The sequence below is a fragment of the Cupressus sempervirens genome, chromosome 5 (genome assembly GCF_028749045.1).
Source record: "Cupressus sempervirens isolate cs-2001-9-10 chromosome 5, ASM2874904v1, whole genome shotgun sequence".
Classification (NCBI taxonomy): Eukaryota; Viridiplantae; Streptophyta; class Pinopsida; order Cupressales; family Cupressaceae; genus Cupressus; species Cupressus sempervirens.
In genome coordinates, this window is record NC_143122.1 from 202,944,643 (window position 1) to 202,961,274 (window position 16,632).

At 39.8% G+C, this 16,632-nt stretch overlaps 1 protein-coding gene across 3 annotated transcripts in view; it reads left to right on the forward strand.

The window, feature by feature from the left end:
• The window catches only part of MSH1 (MUTL protein homolog 1), a 255,585-nt gene that overhangs the window by 130,596 nt on the left and 108,357 nt on the right, over positions 1-16,632 (forward strand). For all 3 annotated transcript variants that reach the window (XM_089829144.1, XM_089829143.1, XM_089829145.1), the window contains exon 13: positions 1,232-1,290. In XM_089829144.1, coding sequence (XP_089685270.1) covers positions 1,232-1,290 — 59 coding nt within the window. The remainder of the gene's footprint in view (positions 1-1,231; positions 1,291-16,632) is intronic.

Consider the following 16,632-nt stretch of genomic DNA (forward strand, 5'->3'; position numbering starts at 1 on the left):
TAGACAAATTTTTATAAGTTAAATTTAATGTCGAAATTTTTCCGAATTTTCACTCTTGTCAAATTTAATCCGAATTTTATGATCGACGAACTCGAATTTGGATTCAAACATTGTGACTAAAATTTTGACCATAAATGGTTTTAAAAAACCTATTAAAACCTCCTAGAACTTCCCAACTACCCTTTGAACCAACTCCTTACATTTTCGTAATGCTTTTTGCACTTTTTACAAAGTTGTAATGTTGCAACTTTTAAGCAACTTTCACATTATTGCTACATATGATCCTAGAGCTTGCAATAACATTCCAAACATGGTGGTATTGACTAATAATGGCTTTTTCTACAACCATTTTATCCTTCCATTGTTCTTTTATACAAATTAGACCTTTTAATCAATTCAAGACCTTACTAAGACAACTATGGAAACTTTTACAATTTGACTTGTATAGCCTTACATTTGGATTCAATTTGTCTTAAAACTTAATCAAATGAACTTATGAATTAAAACATTCATGATTTATTCATTATAGAACCATTTGTCTTCTTGGTATGCTTGTGTGCTAGGTATCCGTGCCCCTCAAAAGAAGAGTAATATTGTTGTTCCCTAACAGTCAAAAGAAAAGTGATATTATAGTTCCATAATAGTCTTTGCAACCGTTGGAACAATTGTCATTGCTCTTCAAGTAAATAGGGTCAATTTTGGAGAAACAACTTGAGTGATGAATCTGTTTGCTTACACTACGACATTTATGTAGTTTGTGTTTTACATCTCTATGTAACTACTGATGTATATATACCGTTTGTACTTCTCATGAAGGCCTTGCTACAATAACTTTGAAGCTAGTAGTTGTGAAACTTCTTTTATATTAATAAAAAAGTATTTACTAATTATTCTCTTCTCTTTTCTATATATTTGATAATTCAATAAGAGTTGGCATAATTTTTCCATGGGTGTATCCATTGTTTTTTACTTCAATATTTCTTATTTTTATGTGCTTATGACCTAGAAGCCTACAAATTTATTATAGACAATGCTGCATTATAAGATTAACAAACTCACATGCTTTTCATGGACTATATCTATGTGAATCTGATGACTGTTATTCATGGACAGAATGGTAAAGTGAAAGATGATCTATCCTCTGATAATGTGAAGCTTGTGATTATATAGAGTTTAGAAGGTATTTGTGTTAGTGGTAAAAATTTACAAATTTGTCTTGTTTGGTGTTTAGGTATCTTAAAAAATTGCTTCTTAATCCTCCTCCTCGTCATGTTGCATTGTCAATTCAAGGTATGTTTGTTTTATTTTGTTCGATCATTAAACCTTGTGAACTCTGGAGCAACATTTGAATTGTATTATAAAATTTAATATTAGAAGCAATATAGACCACAATCCTTGAAACATGAGTTATAAGTGCTCAAATAGGTAACAGGGGAGGACTAGAGTAGTGTGTGCCTATCCAATGTATGATCAAATTTCAAGGTTCACAAAGTAGATAATGAGAAACCATGAATATAAAGGAAAAATATGTATACTGTAATTTGTGAGCAGCTCACCCATCTTGCTTTTAGTTGTAATTCTTTTGCTTGTATTGTGCTATTTGTATTTACAAACTGATAAGTTTCAAGAAAATGCTTGGATACCTACATTAGCTTTTGGTGTGAAAGCAAGAGGAAGAAGAAAATTTATCATACGAATCAGTAAATTTCTCACTTTTTATCTTGTTATGTTGTGTATAATGTTGATGGCAATGTCATAGCTTTGATCTATATAGCAGACAAAAGCTTATAATAGTCGATGATTCCATTATTTTACTAGAATCTAGCTATATATTTTTTTCCTTGAACTCTATTTCCATGACATAAATGAGAATAAGAGAATGAAATTCTATTGATGCCCTTGTGTGTGTGTAGTAGTAGTAATGTAAAGAACAACTCAATGAATTAAAAACTTAATAGAACACCAAAACAATTAAAATGTATCTAAAGTTGATTGTAAAACTACAGAAATGAGAATGAGGGAAATGGCGTGCTTACTCGAGAGAGAGCTTATCTTAGTGTAAATGGCCTAACTCTAAACTGAAAATAATTGAATAATAAAAATATATATGTAATGGATACCCCAAAGTTCACTTCTAAACAAAATCACAGCTATAAAGGAATTCCGTCAAACACTTTGCTTGCAGCCCTTAATTTCTCTGTTTTGTGTTACAATCCTTATGACTCCGGGATGGTTTATTGTATTGTTGCCTTTTTGTGCTCTTTTAACAAAGATCTATGCATGTAACATAACTATGAAAATGAAAGCATAAACACACAACTGAAAATAACCAGCACACTGTATTTATAATGATTTTCAAATTAAGTGCAATATTGGCAATAAAACAACTCACTAAATACTCCAGCAATAGAATGGCGCGTATATTGTTCACTTCAAAGAGTGATGGCCTTGGCCAGAACATTAATCTGCTGCCAACAAAACTATAGTATGCAGCTGCTACAGTGCGCGCTGCTACAGTACGCTGTTGCTACAGTACGCGCTGCTACAGTACGCGCTGCTACAGTACAGCGCTACAGGACACAAACAGTGACGTGCTACAGGAACTGAACAGTGTTGCGCTACAGGAATGGTTTGTCTTCAGCTAGAAATGCGCCCAAACTGCCTGATAAGGAAGCTGAGAGCAATGAATTCCAAAGGCCAAACCCCAAGGGAATGGCGTCTAGAATGTCACAAGAGAGGATGAACGTCCTCAAATGCCAAGAGCAAATTTGTAACTCATACACCAATTTCTTCTCATATTCTCCATGTCGAATGAAACCACAAACGCTTCCTTTTATTCTATTTCCAAGGGTCCGTTCAACTCACATGGGCAATGTGGGATAAAAGTTGTGTAATATAAAATATATATTATAATATCCCCTTATGTCTCCCTTGGGTACACATCCCCATAAAATAAATATTAAAGTAACACTTTAATATTTTACAATTAAATAAGATATTACTTTAATAAAACTTCAGGCATTAAAATCTATTAGCAATCGGACTCCGAATAATGCGAGTGATAGCTCATCGGAAAGCTCTCGCCGAAGAGTATGAAATCCCATCACCAAAACTGACCTCCACTGTGACCTGTTGACTTACTAAAAATAGTAAGTATGCCTGAGATTGAGTAAATCAACTTCGTTTTGGCCCAAACTGGAAATGACTAGGCCAAAACACTCCAGGATCCCCTTAAACCCTTCGTTAGCCTTTGGGACCATGTAGAACAAGGCTAACGCGCACGCACTTGGTCAACTGCTAAAGTGGGGACATTACAGTCCGCCCCCCTTGAAATTGCTTGTCCTCAAGCAATCTCAGTCCAGCCTGCTGAATAACCTGCTCACTCTCCCATGTAGAATCCTCCTCCGGCAAGTCTCTCCATCTGACCAAATACTCCTTCACTATCCTGTTTCTAAGCCTCCTCTCTCTAGTGTCCAGAATAGCCTCGGGTACTAACACAAGCTTCCCCTCCTCATCCAAAGGGGGTAATTCTGCAGAAGGCACTACACTCTGACCAATGGCTTTCTTAAGCCTAGACACATGAAACACATTGTGCACCCGACTGCCCTCTGGAAGCTCAAGCTCATAGGCGACTTTGCCCACTTTGCGAATCACCCTGTAGGGACCATAAAATCTAGGTTTCAACTTTTCAGCTCCGCTCTTCTTGAGCGATGACTGTCTGTATGGTTGTAGCCTCAAATAAACCATATCCCCTACCTCGAAGCTGCGCTCTATTCGGTGCTGATCAGCATACAATTTCTGTTGATTCTGGGCCTGTTGTATATTCTCCTTGAGCACTTTCAGGATATTCTGACTATCCTGCAATAAGTTTTTGGCTTTGGGCACTCTACTATCCCCCAAAACTAAGTCCATGAAGCTAGGTGCTTCATAACCATAGAGGGCCATGAAAGGAGTCATCCTAATGGACATATGATAAGTGGTGTTATAACAATACTCTCCCATATGCAACCATCTGATCCAAGCCCTTTGTTGTGCAGTTACATAGTTCCTCAAATATCCCTCCACCCATTTATTCACAATCTCTGTTTGCCCATCTGTTTGCGGATGATAACTAGTGCTAGGTGTAAGATCTGTACCACACAACCTGAACAACTCTTGCCAAAAAACACTCATAAACTTATTGTCCCGGTAACTGACAATGAATCTGGGCAGCCCATGTAACCTGAATATCTCTCTAAAGAAAAGATCTGCCACCTGTGCTGCTGTGTAAGTGGATGGAATAGCAAAGAAGTGAGCGAACTTCGTCAAGCGGTCCACCACCACATAGATGCAATCCCTTCCCTGCACTCGTGGTAAACCAGTGATGAAGTCCATCGAAATACTTTCCCATTTCCTATCAGGAATGGGCAAGGGCTGTAATAAACCTGCAGGGAATGTGTGCTCTCCCTTATTCTGTTGACAAACCGCACACTCCCTGACATACCTCTGAACATCATCCTTGAGCCCTCTCCATGAGAACCGCTCTTGGATCTGCCTGTAGGTCTTGAAGACCCCCGGATGTCCAGCTGTGGGTGCATCATGAAATGCCTTCAGTATCGCCTCTCTCAAATGTGATGACGGAATCAAATAAACCCTGTCTTGAACTCTGATCAATCCATCTATCACCTCATAGCGATCATCCTGTATGGTACCTGAGATCAATCCAGAAGCCCAAGCATCTCCGACATACTCTGCTATAATCCGATCTCTCCAGTCTCCTGAAATCTCTGCTAGAGCACATAAGTGAGGTCTCCGAGATAAGGCATCAGCTACCACATTTTTCTTACCTTTGACAAACTCTATGTCAAAGTCGTAAGCCTGCAATTTAGTAACCCATTTTTGTTGCCGATCATTAAGATCACACTGGCTCATGAAGTATTTAATACTATTGTGATCAGTCTTGATCACAAAACGCCCACCTACCACATATGATCGGAATTTGGCCAATGCATGCATTATGGCCAACATCTCCCGGTCATAGACAGAATAACTCCTCTCAACTCCTTGGAGCTTCCTACTCTCGAAAGCAATGGGATGCTTCTCCTGCATCAATACTGCTCCAATCCCATCACCCGATGCATCACAATGAAGCTCAAAAGGCTTCGTGAAATCCGGTAGAGCTAGAACTGGACATGAAGACATTACCTGCTTGAAATGCTCAAAACACCTTTGTGCTGCCCCTGTCCACACGAAGGCCTCTTTCCTGGTAAGATCTGTCAAGGGTGCCGCGATTTGTGAGAATCCCTTAACGAACCTCCTATAAAAACCACATAAACCAAAGAACCCCTTAAGCTGTGTAAGGTTTGTGGGAGCAGGCCAATCTACAATAGCTCTAATCTTTTCGGGATCAACCCGAACACCATCTGCACTAATGATATGCCCAAGGTAAAGGAGCTCAGTCATGCCAAACTCACATTTAGATTCCTTGGCATACAATGACTCGCTCTCCAGAATAGATAACACCTCCTCTAGATGATGTAAGTGCTCCTCCCAGGTCTTACTAAAGACCAAGATGTCATCAAAGAAGATCAAGACAAATCTCCTCAACTGCTTCCTGAAAGCCTGGTTCATACAACTCTGAAATGTAGCGGGTGCATTGGTTAGTCCAAATGGCATAACCAAAAACTCAAAATGACCATAGTGACATCGGAAAGCCGTTTTCTCAATGTCCTTTGCTCTCATCCTGATCTGATGGTATCCGGATCGCAAATCAATTTTGGTGAAGAAGCATGCCCCATGTAACTCATCAATCAGCTCATCAATCCTAGGAATGGGATACCTGTTTTTAATTGTTTTCTTATTCAGTGCCCTGTAATCGATGCACATGCGCATTGTCCCATCCTTCTTCTTTACCAATACTACTGCTGAAGCAAAGGGGCTCTTACTAGGCCTGATATGCCCCATCTCCAGCAAATCCTTAATCGCCTTCTCTATCTCATCCTTGTGTTTCTTAGGATGACGATAGGGAGTAATCATAATTGGTTTGGCTCCCTCCTCGAGCTCAATAACATGTTCTATCCCTCTATCAGGAGGAACCCCATGAGGAATATCGCCAAATACTTTAGCGTGTCTATCAAGTATCTTCTGGATATCTGGCGGATGACTCTTTTCCTGTGGCTCTGGTGAAGTTGGCATAATGTAGCATTCTGCTGCCCACTCTATGTCATCATGACGAAAAAGTCTCTGCATTCTCTTCAAGGACACTACTCTGCAACCTCCATCCGAAAGTCCTCTAAGTACCACAGTTCTACCATCATGCTGGAATCTCATCTCCAATTTCGCTAGGTTGAGTGTGAACTCAACTAGCGAAGCCATCCATGTCATGCCGAGGATGACATCATAATCTCCCATGTCCACAACATAGAACTCATCCTCCAACTCATAGCCATCTCCAAACCTAATGCGAAGATCAGATATCTTCCGAGTGCACAACAATTTGTCACCGTTCGCCACCATGACTCTAAACCCATCATGCTCCTCTGTCTGTAACCCTCTCCTAGCCACCAACTGTGCATCTATGAAGTTATGTGTAGCCCCAGTGTTAATGAGAGATATCACTTTCTGCCCCTGGATAGTACCCCTAACCTTAAATGTGATTGCCTTTTGGGCCCCTGTCAAGCGTGCCAATGATCTATCATCCTTAGGAATGTTGCTCTCCTCTATAGTGTTACCCTCATCCGAATCAGAGTGCTGATCCTCCCCCTCTGACTCTAACTCTTCTGCTGAAAAATATTCCATTTGATTTGCCTTAGCCTTGAGAGGGCATTTATGAGATAAGTCCCAAGGCTCTCTACAGTGGAAGCACAGCTTCTTCTTCCGAAGTTCATTCAAGGTTTCATTGTCAAGTCCTTTTGATCCTTCTTTGGGTTTGTTATACTCTTTTTGAAATGGTTTTCTGTCTTTGTCCTTGCGGTAGGAAGAATCTGTTGAATGGTTTTTACCTTTGTATACTGAAGGGGCTAAATCTCGTGCCTTTTTAGTTGCTTCAGCTAAAGTGAGTGGATCATGTCCCTTCACCCAACCTCGTAATGGATCAGCTAGCCCATCACAAAATAACACCACCAATCTCCTAGGAGAGATATCAGTAACAAGTACAGACAAGCGCTGAAACTCAGCAATGTAAGCATCCACAGAACCTGACTGTTTTAACTGTGCTAGCTCCTTGAAATGTAACTCGGGGTCCCTAGTGTCAAATCTCTCAATCAATCTTTCGGTAAATTCCTCATAGGATGTAATCTGATTATGCCCTAGAGTCACCATGCCATTATGCCACCATTCATGTGCAACGCCATCCAAGTGCATAGGCGCATACTTGATAGCCTCCTCCTCAGGCATAGGATTGAGCTGCAAGTATGTATCTACCTTCTGCACCCAAGCTCGTGCAGTCGTCTTCCCTGAAGCATCATAATAAGGTAAAGAAAGTTTTCCAACTTTCTTTCTCAGCTCAAAGTTTTGATTCCTCCCTCCTGCTCTAGGCATGTGTCTCATCCTCAAGTCCATATAATCTCTGAGGGAAATATCCGCCTGAAACTCTGGTCCACTAGACTCCCAGTCCCTCCTGAACTGGTCCTGTAACTCGGTAATCTGCGGTTCGTTTACTGGTTGAACCGGATCTCTAGGTGGGAAGGTGGGTAGAAGAGGTCTCGAGCTCGCTGTCCGAGCTGGGCGTGCAATGTGTCTAAAGTTATCAGCCTCATTTCCATTGTTACCGTGTCCGTTATTACCATTAATGTTATTCTCAGGACCATTGTTGTTGCCTTGGCCTCCATTGTTATTGTTTCCCTCATTGTTATTGTTTCTGTTGTTGGCATCACCTGGGTTAATATTGACACCCATCTGTCTAGCCATGAGCTGCAACATCATGTCCATTCGCCTATTCTGCTCTTGCTGCATACGCTGCCCCTGCTCTAATGTATCCAGTAACTGTCTGAACATTACCTCCCCCTGATCTGGACCGACATTCCTGCCTCCGCCTAATCCTGTATTCCTGTCATCTCGGTCACCCATGTCGCTATCCTGATCAAAGAATATCTCCTCTGTGTCTGTATGACTGGATTCTATGTCCACCTGCACGGATGAACTAGACTGTTCGCTCTGCAAGTCTGAAATCCTATTTTGCCTTGCTTTGGTATTGCGGAAATTATAAGGCCCCTGTCGCATGCTCAACCATACATTCTGGACCTGTTTATTTCTGCAATATGTTTTGGAGAAAGTTTCCCACAAGATGGCAGAATCTTCTGCTCTGATACCACTGTAATGGATACCCCAAAGTTCACTTCTAAACAAAATCACAGCTATAAAGGAATTCCGTCAAACACTTTGCTTGCAGCCCTTAATTTCTCTGTTTTGTGTTACAATCCTTATGACTCCGGGATGGTTTATTGTATTGTTGCCTTTTTGTGCTCTTTTAACAAAGATCTATGCATGTAACATAACTATGAAAATGAAAGCATAAACACACAACTGAAAATAACCAGCACACTGTATTTATAATGATTTTCAAATTAAGTGCAATATTGGCAATAAAACAACTCACTAAATACTCCAGCAATAGAATGGCGCGTATATTGTTCACTTCAAAGAGTGATGGCCTTGGCCAGAACATTAATCTGCTGCCAACAAAACTATAGTATGCAGCTGCTACAGTGCGCGCTGCTACAGTACGCTGTTGCTACAGTACGCGTTGCTACAGTACGCGCTGCTACAGTACAGCGCTACAGGACACAAACAGTGACGTGCTACAGGAACTGAATAGTGTTGCGCTACAGGAATGGTTTGTCTTCAGCTAGAAATGCGCCCAAACTGCCTGATAAGGAAGCTGAGAGCAATGAATTCCAAAGGCCAAACCCCAAGGGAATGGCATCTAGAATGTCACAAGAGAGGATGAACGTCCTCAAATGCCAAGAGCAAATCTGTAACTCATACACCAATTTCTTCTCATATTCTCCATGTCGAATGAAACCACAAACGCTTCCTTTTATTCTATTTCCAAGGGTCCGTTCAACTCACATGGGCAATGTGGGATAAAAGTTGTGCAATATAAAATATATATTATAATATCCCCTTATGTCTCCCTTGGGTACACATCCCCATAAAATAAATATTAAAGTAACACTTTAATATTTTACAATTAAATAAGATATTACTTTAATAAAACTTCAGGCATTAAAATCTATTAGCAATCGGACTCCGAATAATGCGAGTGATAGCTCATCGGAAAGCTCTCGCCGAAGAGTATGAAATCCCATCACCAAAACTGACCTCCACTGTGACCTGCTGACTTACTAAAAATAGTAAGTATGCCTGAGATTGAGTAAATCAACTTCGTTTTGGCCCAAACTGGAAATGACTAGGCCAAAACACTCCAGGATCCCCTTAAACCCTTCGTTAGCCCTCGGGACCATGTAGAACAAGGCTAACGCGCACGCACTTGGTCAACTGCTAAAGTGGGGACATTACAATATAGTAAGAGAGTTACAACAATTTGTAATTACACACCTCTAAATAAAGGTACTGTTAATTATTGCAATAACAATAACAACATTAGACAAAAACCTACAACACAAGGGTAATTGTGAGCCTCTTATTTGGGAGGTGTTGGGTTCGAGTCTACTTGAGTTTAAGAAATAATTATAATTAAATTCAATTGATAATAATTAATCTCGGCTTATGCCTATTACCCATCAATTTTTTTTGAAAAAGATCAATGACACTATCATTCTAGTATTCTAGTACACCCCTTCTCCAATCCCCTTGAATGAATGTAAACAACATCAAGGTCATCTTGAAATTTGAGAAAGTAAATGGGGCCAAGAGGATATTTGTGCTCTTCTAGTGTCGGGTATCAGTGGTTATCTATTTGTAGGGAGGAGGTACATGCTTCTGGCGACATTTAGGGAATAGGGGGTGGGTTGTTTGGTTAGAGATAATCTCTTCAATGCGACCTCGTTGATCCACTTTGATGTCTATGCCAGATTGTCTTGGATTTGTATCAGTCCTACTAGTCAGCATTAGAGGGATATCTTTATTACTGTTTGCTACTTTCCACGTGCTTCTTCTCTGTATTCCATTTATTGTGTTAAGGACGGGGACCCATTCTTCTACTTGTATGAGTGCATCTCTAAGTTTGTGGCCATTGGCGACATCATTGTACTAGGGGATTTTAATGCCCAGACTAGTGATGTGTAGACTCCTACGCACGATTGCCATTTTGATTGGCATTGTACTTCTGAGACAGATCGCACTAGCTTGGGGCTTCAACGCACCTTAGAGGATTGCTAGGGGCCACTCTCTATTTATGACCGTCATCTCCTCCAGCTTTGTGAGTCCTCTAATTGGTGATTTTGAACAACCTCTCATGCTTTCACGATTCTGAGTTGTTCACTTGGTGGCCCCATTGTGCAGGTGCAAGTAATGTGGACTATGCCCTCACTTGTGCCTCCTTCATTCCCTTCATCCATTGTTTCACCTTCACACGCCTTCCCTTGGCCGACCATGCTCTCCTCAGACTTGTGCTATACTCCTCTCACTGCCTTTCGCCTCTCCTCTCCCATCCCCTACCGTTGGTTGCCCATACCCTTGTCTACTTCTAATTCCTTCAGAGTGATGGTGACCTTTTCCTCATCCATCTTAGACGGCTTCTTCCCCTTGGTGGTTTCTCCATGTCTAGCTAGGTCTCTTCCATGTTTGACCTTTTGGCCACTACGATCTTGGAGTTTGCTGTCCTCTCCATCCCCAATTGCCCTCGCCGCCATTCGTTACGTTGTAGCACTTGTCCTATGAATTGATGGTTTGACGGTGACTGTAAGTACTTCCACCACCGCTTGCGTTCTGCTTTCTTGTCTCACTCTAATGATTTCACTAGAATGGGCCGGTCTTATAGTCGTTTCCTTTTCTATAAGAAACGATAGTTCATTGCTTCCCTGTGTTGTTCCCTCTGTGACACATTATTCCACGACCCGAAGCTCTTCTAGCGCACTTTGTTCCCCCGCTGCTATTGGAAATATAGGATAGGCTAGGTTACTGAGAGGGGAGGGGTGAATCAGGAACCAATAAAACTTAATCTTATTTCACTAACTAATCCTTTATAAATATTTTGATCTAGTTGCATGCATGAATAATTTAAATCATTAAAACATTCATAACACTTTGACACAAGATATGGCGACCTAGAAACCTTCCAAATAGAAAGCAAAACTGGGGTGGGGATGATACCCACAAGCATTAGTATTGCAGTATAAAGTTGGCTAGTTAAGGCTTACAATTGATCACTTTTGATGATCTGCTCTATTAGGAGCAATAAGGACTGCTAGGTCCACCTTGCTAAAGGATTTACAAAACGTACAATGAAGTATGCACATAGTAAAGAGATTTGCAAAAGACTATTAAGTCTACCTTGTGAAAGGATTTAACTGTTCCACCTGTTAGGATGAACTAGTGGCAAATCTCTGATCTGCAACTTTGATTTGCTTGTTGAGATTCCTTTGGAGTGTAATGATCACCTTGCTGCGATAGATAAATCTTTGTTGCTCCTTATACTACTTGTAACCTTTTTACTTCCCACTTTTGCTCTTAGTGTATCTCATGTATCTTATACTCATATTTGGATGTGATACAATACATTACATATAAATGAATCCAAAATACAATACGTCAAAGTCGGTTACAATACAAGCTTCACCAAAATACACAAAGTCGGCTCAACTGCTGGTACACGAATTTTGAAAACAAACTCGGTGAGGTTCTGATATTCGACAACCATTGTCAACACTCAGCATCGTCATGCTCTTGGTAGACATAGAAGCTCGGTTCATACTAATCACTTCCAACTAGTCTGAACTCGGTCAGCACTGTTGACTTGGTAAACACTGCAAAACTAGGCATATAGATTGAATCACTTGGTTGACACTACATGACTCGGTCAACACTAACACTATGAGCTCGGTATAAACTAAATCACTTGGTTGACACTTGCTGGCTCGGTCAACACTAGATTCACATTACTGATGCTGTGAACTTGGTAAACATTGGAGACCATGGTTTGGACTGTGCAACTCAGTAATCATTATGAAGCTCGGTTTGCACTGATATTCAACAACTCAGTAGATACTGCTCAGTGCGAACTGAATACTGATTCTGGAACTCGGTAGAACTTGAATTACTCGGTTACCACCATAATCTGCAAAATAGGCTTGGTAGCTGCTAACCATTTTGAGTAAGTGTGAGTCACTAACAAACAAACTTGACCATAATGTCAACAATTTCCCCCTTTGGCATTAGTGACAAAAACACTTGTCAGTCAAAAACTAAATTCTCAAAATTTCAAGTTCAAAACAATTTTTAGTCTCCATCCTGTGTCTAACTCGGTAACATACTCTGTTTTTGAGATTTTTCAAAATTTCTTTTGTAAGAGATGTTTTCTGATTAACTATACATGAATATTATGTTGCCCCCCCATACATATATCATATATCATACTTTACTTACAATATACATATATTTTTGTCTTTATCTTCTTCGCTTTTATATCACATCTCCTCTGCCTTTATAAATTACATCTTCTCCCCCTTTTTGACATAAATGCCAAAGGTGTATGTTACATGGTAATGCCAAAATGTGACAAGAAATCAGAATGTAATTTCTTGCATGTAATCCCAATTTTCCTATAACACCTTGCTTGCATGTAATGAAATCTGTACTTTTTCTAATAACTCCATCATGTGATTAGCTGTGGAAAATTTATTATCATGGATGAGAGTTTTGGCATGTGCAATGTGTTTCTGCAATGCATCCATGTTTGGGAGATTCAAGCCTTGGATGTCTACAAGTGTGGCCCTAATCCTGGCTTCTTCCCTTAGTAATTCTGCTTGCATATTAGTTAGAAGTCTGATCTTTGAATAGTGAGTAGAATTGTAGCTTGGGTCAGGTGACAACTGTTGTGCACTTACCGTTAAGTCTTCATCTATCTTAGATAGTTTATCTTTGATTTCCTGAATTAAGATAGATGTATCACATACCTTGTTGAATAATGAAGTTATATTATTTTCAGAGGTTTCCAATGAACTGAGAATAGTAAACAATTCTACTTGATGTATAGCAATATTCTGAGCTACATGTTCCAATACTTTGTTTTCAAATTTCCTCTCTGCTCTTTGTAACAACTTTTCTTGCCCATTTAGATCTTTATTGAATTGTTGAACAACTTCTGCTAACTGAACCAAAATAGGTTGAGTACTATCAAGCTCGGTACCTAGTGCATCTACAAGTATGTTCTTTACATCATCTAGCACTTGATTTTTCTCTGCTCTAAGCTTTTATTGCTTAGCTTGCTTCTGCAATAGTTCTCCTACGATGTTCATTTGATCAGGATTCAGAGTAGAGATATCCAGATTCGGGATAACTATATCCTCATCAAGATCAATGTCTTCTTCTTTACCTTTGCTCTTGCTTGAAACTTTAGTACTTGGTTGAGGCTTGCTCTCAATTGTATTTGTACTAACTATTTGCATGCTAGGAATAGTAACAACAATAGAAATAGAAGGGCTACCAACAAAAGTAGATATTGCACTAACAATAGAAATACCTAGTTGCTGTGTAGCCAAATCTGATGATGGAGGAGGCACTAGTTGCTCGGTAGATGAAGTACTGATCACTTCAGTCAATATAGTACTCAGCTGAACAGGTGGAGAGATTGGTTGGGTGCATGGAGTTGCAGTGGTTGCCACAACCAACTCGACAGAAGCTTTTTCTGAGATGGATGGCATTAAAGCTTTGCTCAGAGAGTGAGGAAATGAGATCGTATTTGCTGCTGCAATTTTGTCTAGGTCAGTCTCCTCAATACTCTGAATCTCAGGGAGATTCTCATCGATAGCTTCCTGTTCTTGTTCCTCATCATCCTGATTTACGTCATCTGCTTCTAAATCTTCTTCATCATTATTGTCATCTTCGTCCTTGTCATCTTCATCATCAATGTCACTAACATGAACAACAAAATCACTTTGTCGGTGAAGTTTCTAGATATTCTTCCATGTAGTTGTAGCTGTCTTCACCACGTGTTCAATGTCATTAACCAATATCATGCAAGTGTTGAATTTAGAGTGAGTTTTTATTCATTTATCTTCAAGGATTCTTTCACCTCCTTCTCACTAAGACTCGGCATAAGCTGCCTCAGAGTCTGTTCAAATATATCTTTTGCAGTTTTCTTAGCATTTTCCCTTCTAGGCTTGATTCTTTCCATAAGTTCATTGGGAATTTGCTGTACAGGTTGATTAGGTAAGTATTTCCATTTACCCATTTTTGACGTTATCATGTCTTCAACTTGTTTCTTCTCATCTGCATTCCTAGTCTCATATCTGAGAGATTTGAAGTTTGCCATGCCAGCTCCTGAAATAATCTCTTTTAATTTATCTTGAAATGTAGATGGAGGTCTCTTAAAAATAATATCCTCTGCATCTTCTTGACCTAATTTCAATTTCTTTCTAGATTTGGATGCTCTTCTCGAGAATACTGCAGTAGATGACTTTGTAGGTTTGTTTATGATAACCTTACCCATCTTTTGGATTGGCTCTTCATCTGATTTTGTTTCTTCTGTGTCATCTTCTTCAACATCATCTCCTTTTCCCTCTGTCAATAGGAGAGTAGAACTTGCTTGCCTCAGTTTTGCTATCCTCTTCTTTCCTTAGCTGATTGCTTGAAGAAGCTTAATTTCAAGTTCTATTCTAGCTTTTGCTTCATCATAAGTACCAAAATATGTGGCCTTGGAATCCATAGGTTCATTCTACAGTGCCTCAATGATATCCTTGGTGTCATCAATGTTAACCTCATAGCTTACAATCTAGGTTTGACTTATTGAATGTACACTTTGTCACAGTCTACCATTTAACAAACATCATCCTTGTAATCTTCTACAAGTTTCTTAGGAATTTTGAATTTGTTATTCATCTTTTCCTTAAATGAATCAAAGTAATTGTCCATGACACTAACAAAGTTCTCACCCATTTTTGCTATATATTCATTAATTTGATATACTTCTAGTACGTCTTTTCTCCATATGAGTGAACCTTTTGATGGAAAAAAACTTTTGCCCAAAGAAGAATAGATAGGTCAATAGTGAACCAAACTTACACGGGTTATTCGTCGAAGTCCTGATGCTCTCCATGTTTTTGTTGAATTGATTTAGCATTAGCTCGGCAAGGTTGAAGGACATGTTCTTCACCACCTTGAGAGCCAAATCAACTACCTCACATGACACACTGTTAAGACAACTGGAGTTGTAGATTTTATGAGCTATTACATGAATTCCAAATTTTAGCTCCATGTTAGTCACATTGCTGATCTTCATACCTTTTCCATCCCTTACTTTCTAGTTCTACCCGACTTAGGGTTTTTGGTAGACTTTTTCTTGTTCAACATTGGGATCCTTGTGATTTGATGAATCATTTTCTTTGTTATTCAAATGGGCCACTCCAACCACAGCTGCCTATTGTGTACAAGGCTAAGGATAAACCTTATCCATTTTATCTGGAAGTCTCGAGGCATATGCGAAATGTGTGTTAAACCCTTGGTTTCCAAATGCTGATGCTCAGGTTTCAACACACCATTCACAGATAACTTTTCTAGAGTCTCATCCATTTCTAGGGTTCCAATATCTTGAATTGAATGACAAAAATGTGAATGAATATCATTAACAAGTAATACCTTTGGTGGAATCTCCAACTAAGCTCCGGTTGGATCAAGCGATTCTACAATTGCCGGACTCAACTTGAAGTCTGGAGCCTTCCAATTGACTCCTCGAACCAACATCTCAGATCCTTTGTTGTTTTTGTTGCTGGAGGATGCCATGCTCTGTAGGGTTTATGAAAACATGAAAACCTTTCAACAATAAACGTACCAATTGCTTGGAAGCATAGAAATCGCTCTTAGCAAATAGCTCTTCGAGAAATTCACGGTGATAAATGAATTTGATTCCCTTCCTTTGAACAAATTTTCATTACCAATAGCCATAAATGCTTGGTATGATTGCTTGCTCGGTGACAGTCTGTCTTTCACTCAGTTCGACCTTAGTGTTCGGTAGAGTCATTCCTAACTCGGTGTCCACATAATGTTTTAGTGTATCTCGACTTTGTTCGGTAGAGTCCTACAACCCGACCTAGCTCGGTAAGGTTTAGATTTTCCTTAGGCACTCGGTGATCCCTTTGGATCTTGAATGCTGATATAGATCTTTCCTTCTAGCTGGCTAGAACTGATTTAAGATGTTTGCTTCAAAGTCTTAGTTCCAGTCATCCTTGTGGGAGTTCAAGTAGAAATGCCCTCTTTCCCCCACCTTGTTTGGCATCTTTAATATCTAAGTTGTCGGATTCACGTATTGTATCCCAAATCTGTATTCGGGTCCGATCTGGGTCCGGATCCGCACTTGGATCCGTGAGGATCCAGGTAGGATCCATCAAGATCCGTGGCTTGTGGATCCTGACGGATCCACCAACAGGATTATGGATCTTGCTTGGATCCTTGAGGATCCACTGTGGATACGCACGAATCTGCAGTAGAGGAGCAAAAAAAGGTTGAAAAAACAAAGAAAAATTAGGCCCATTCAAA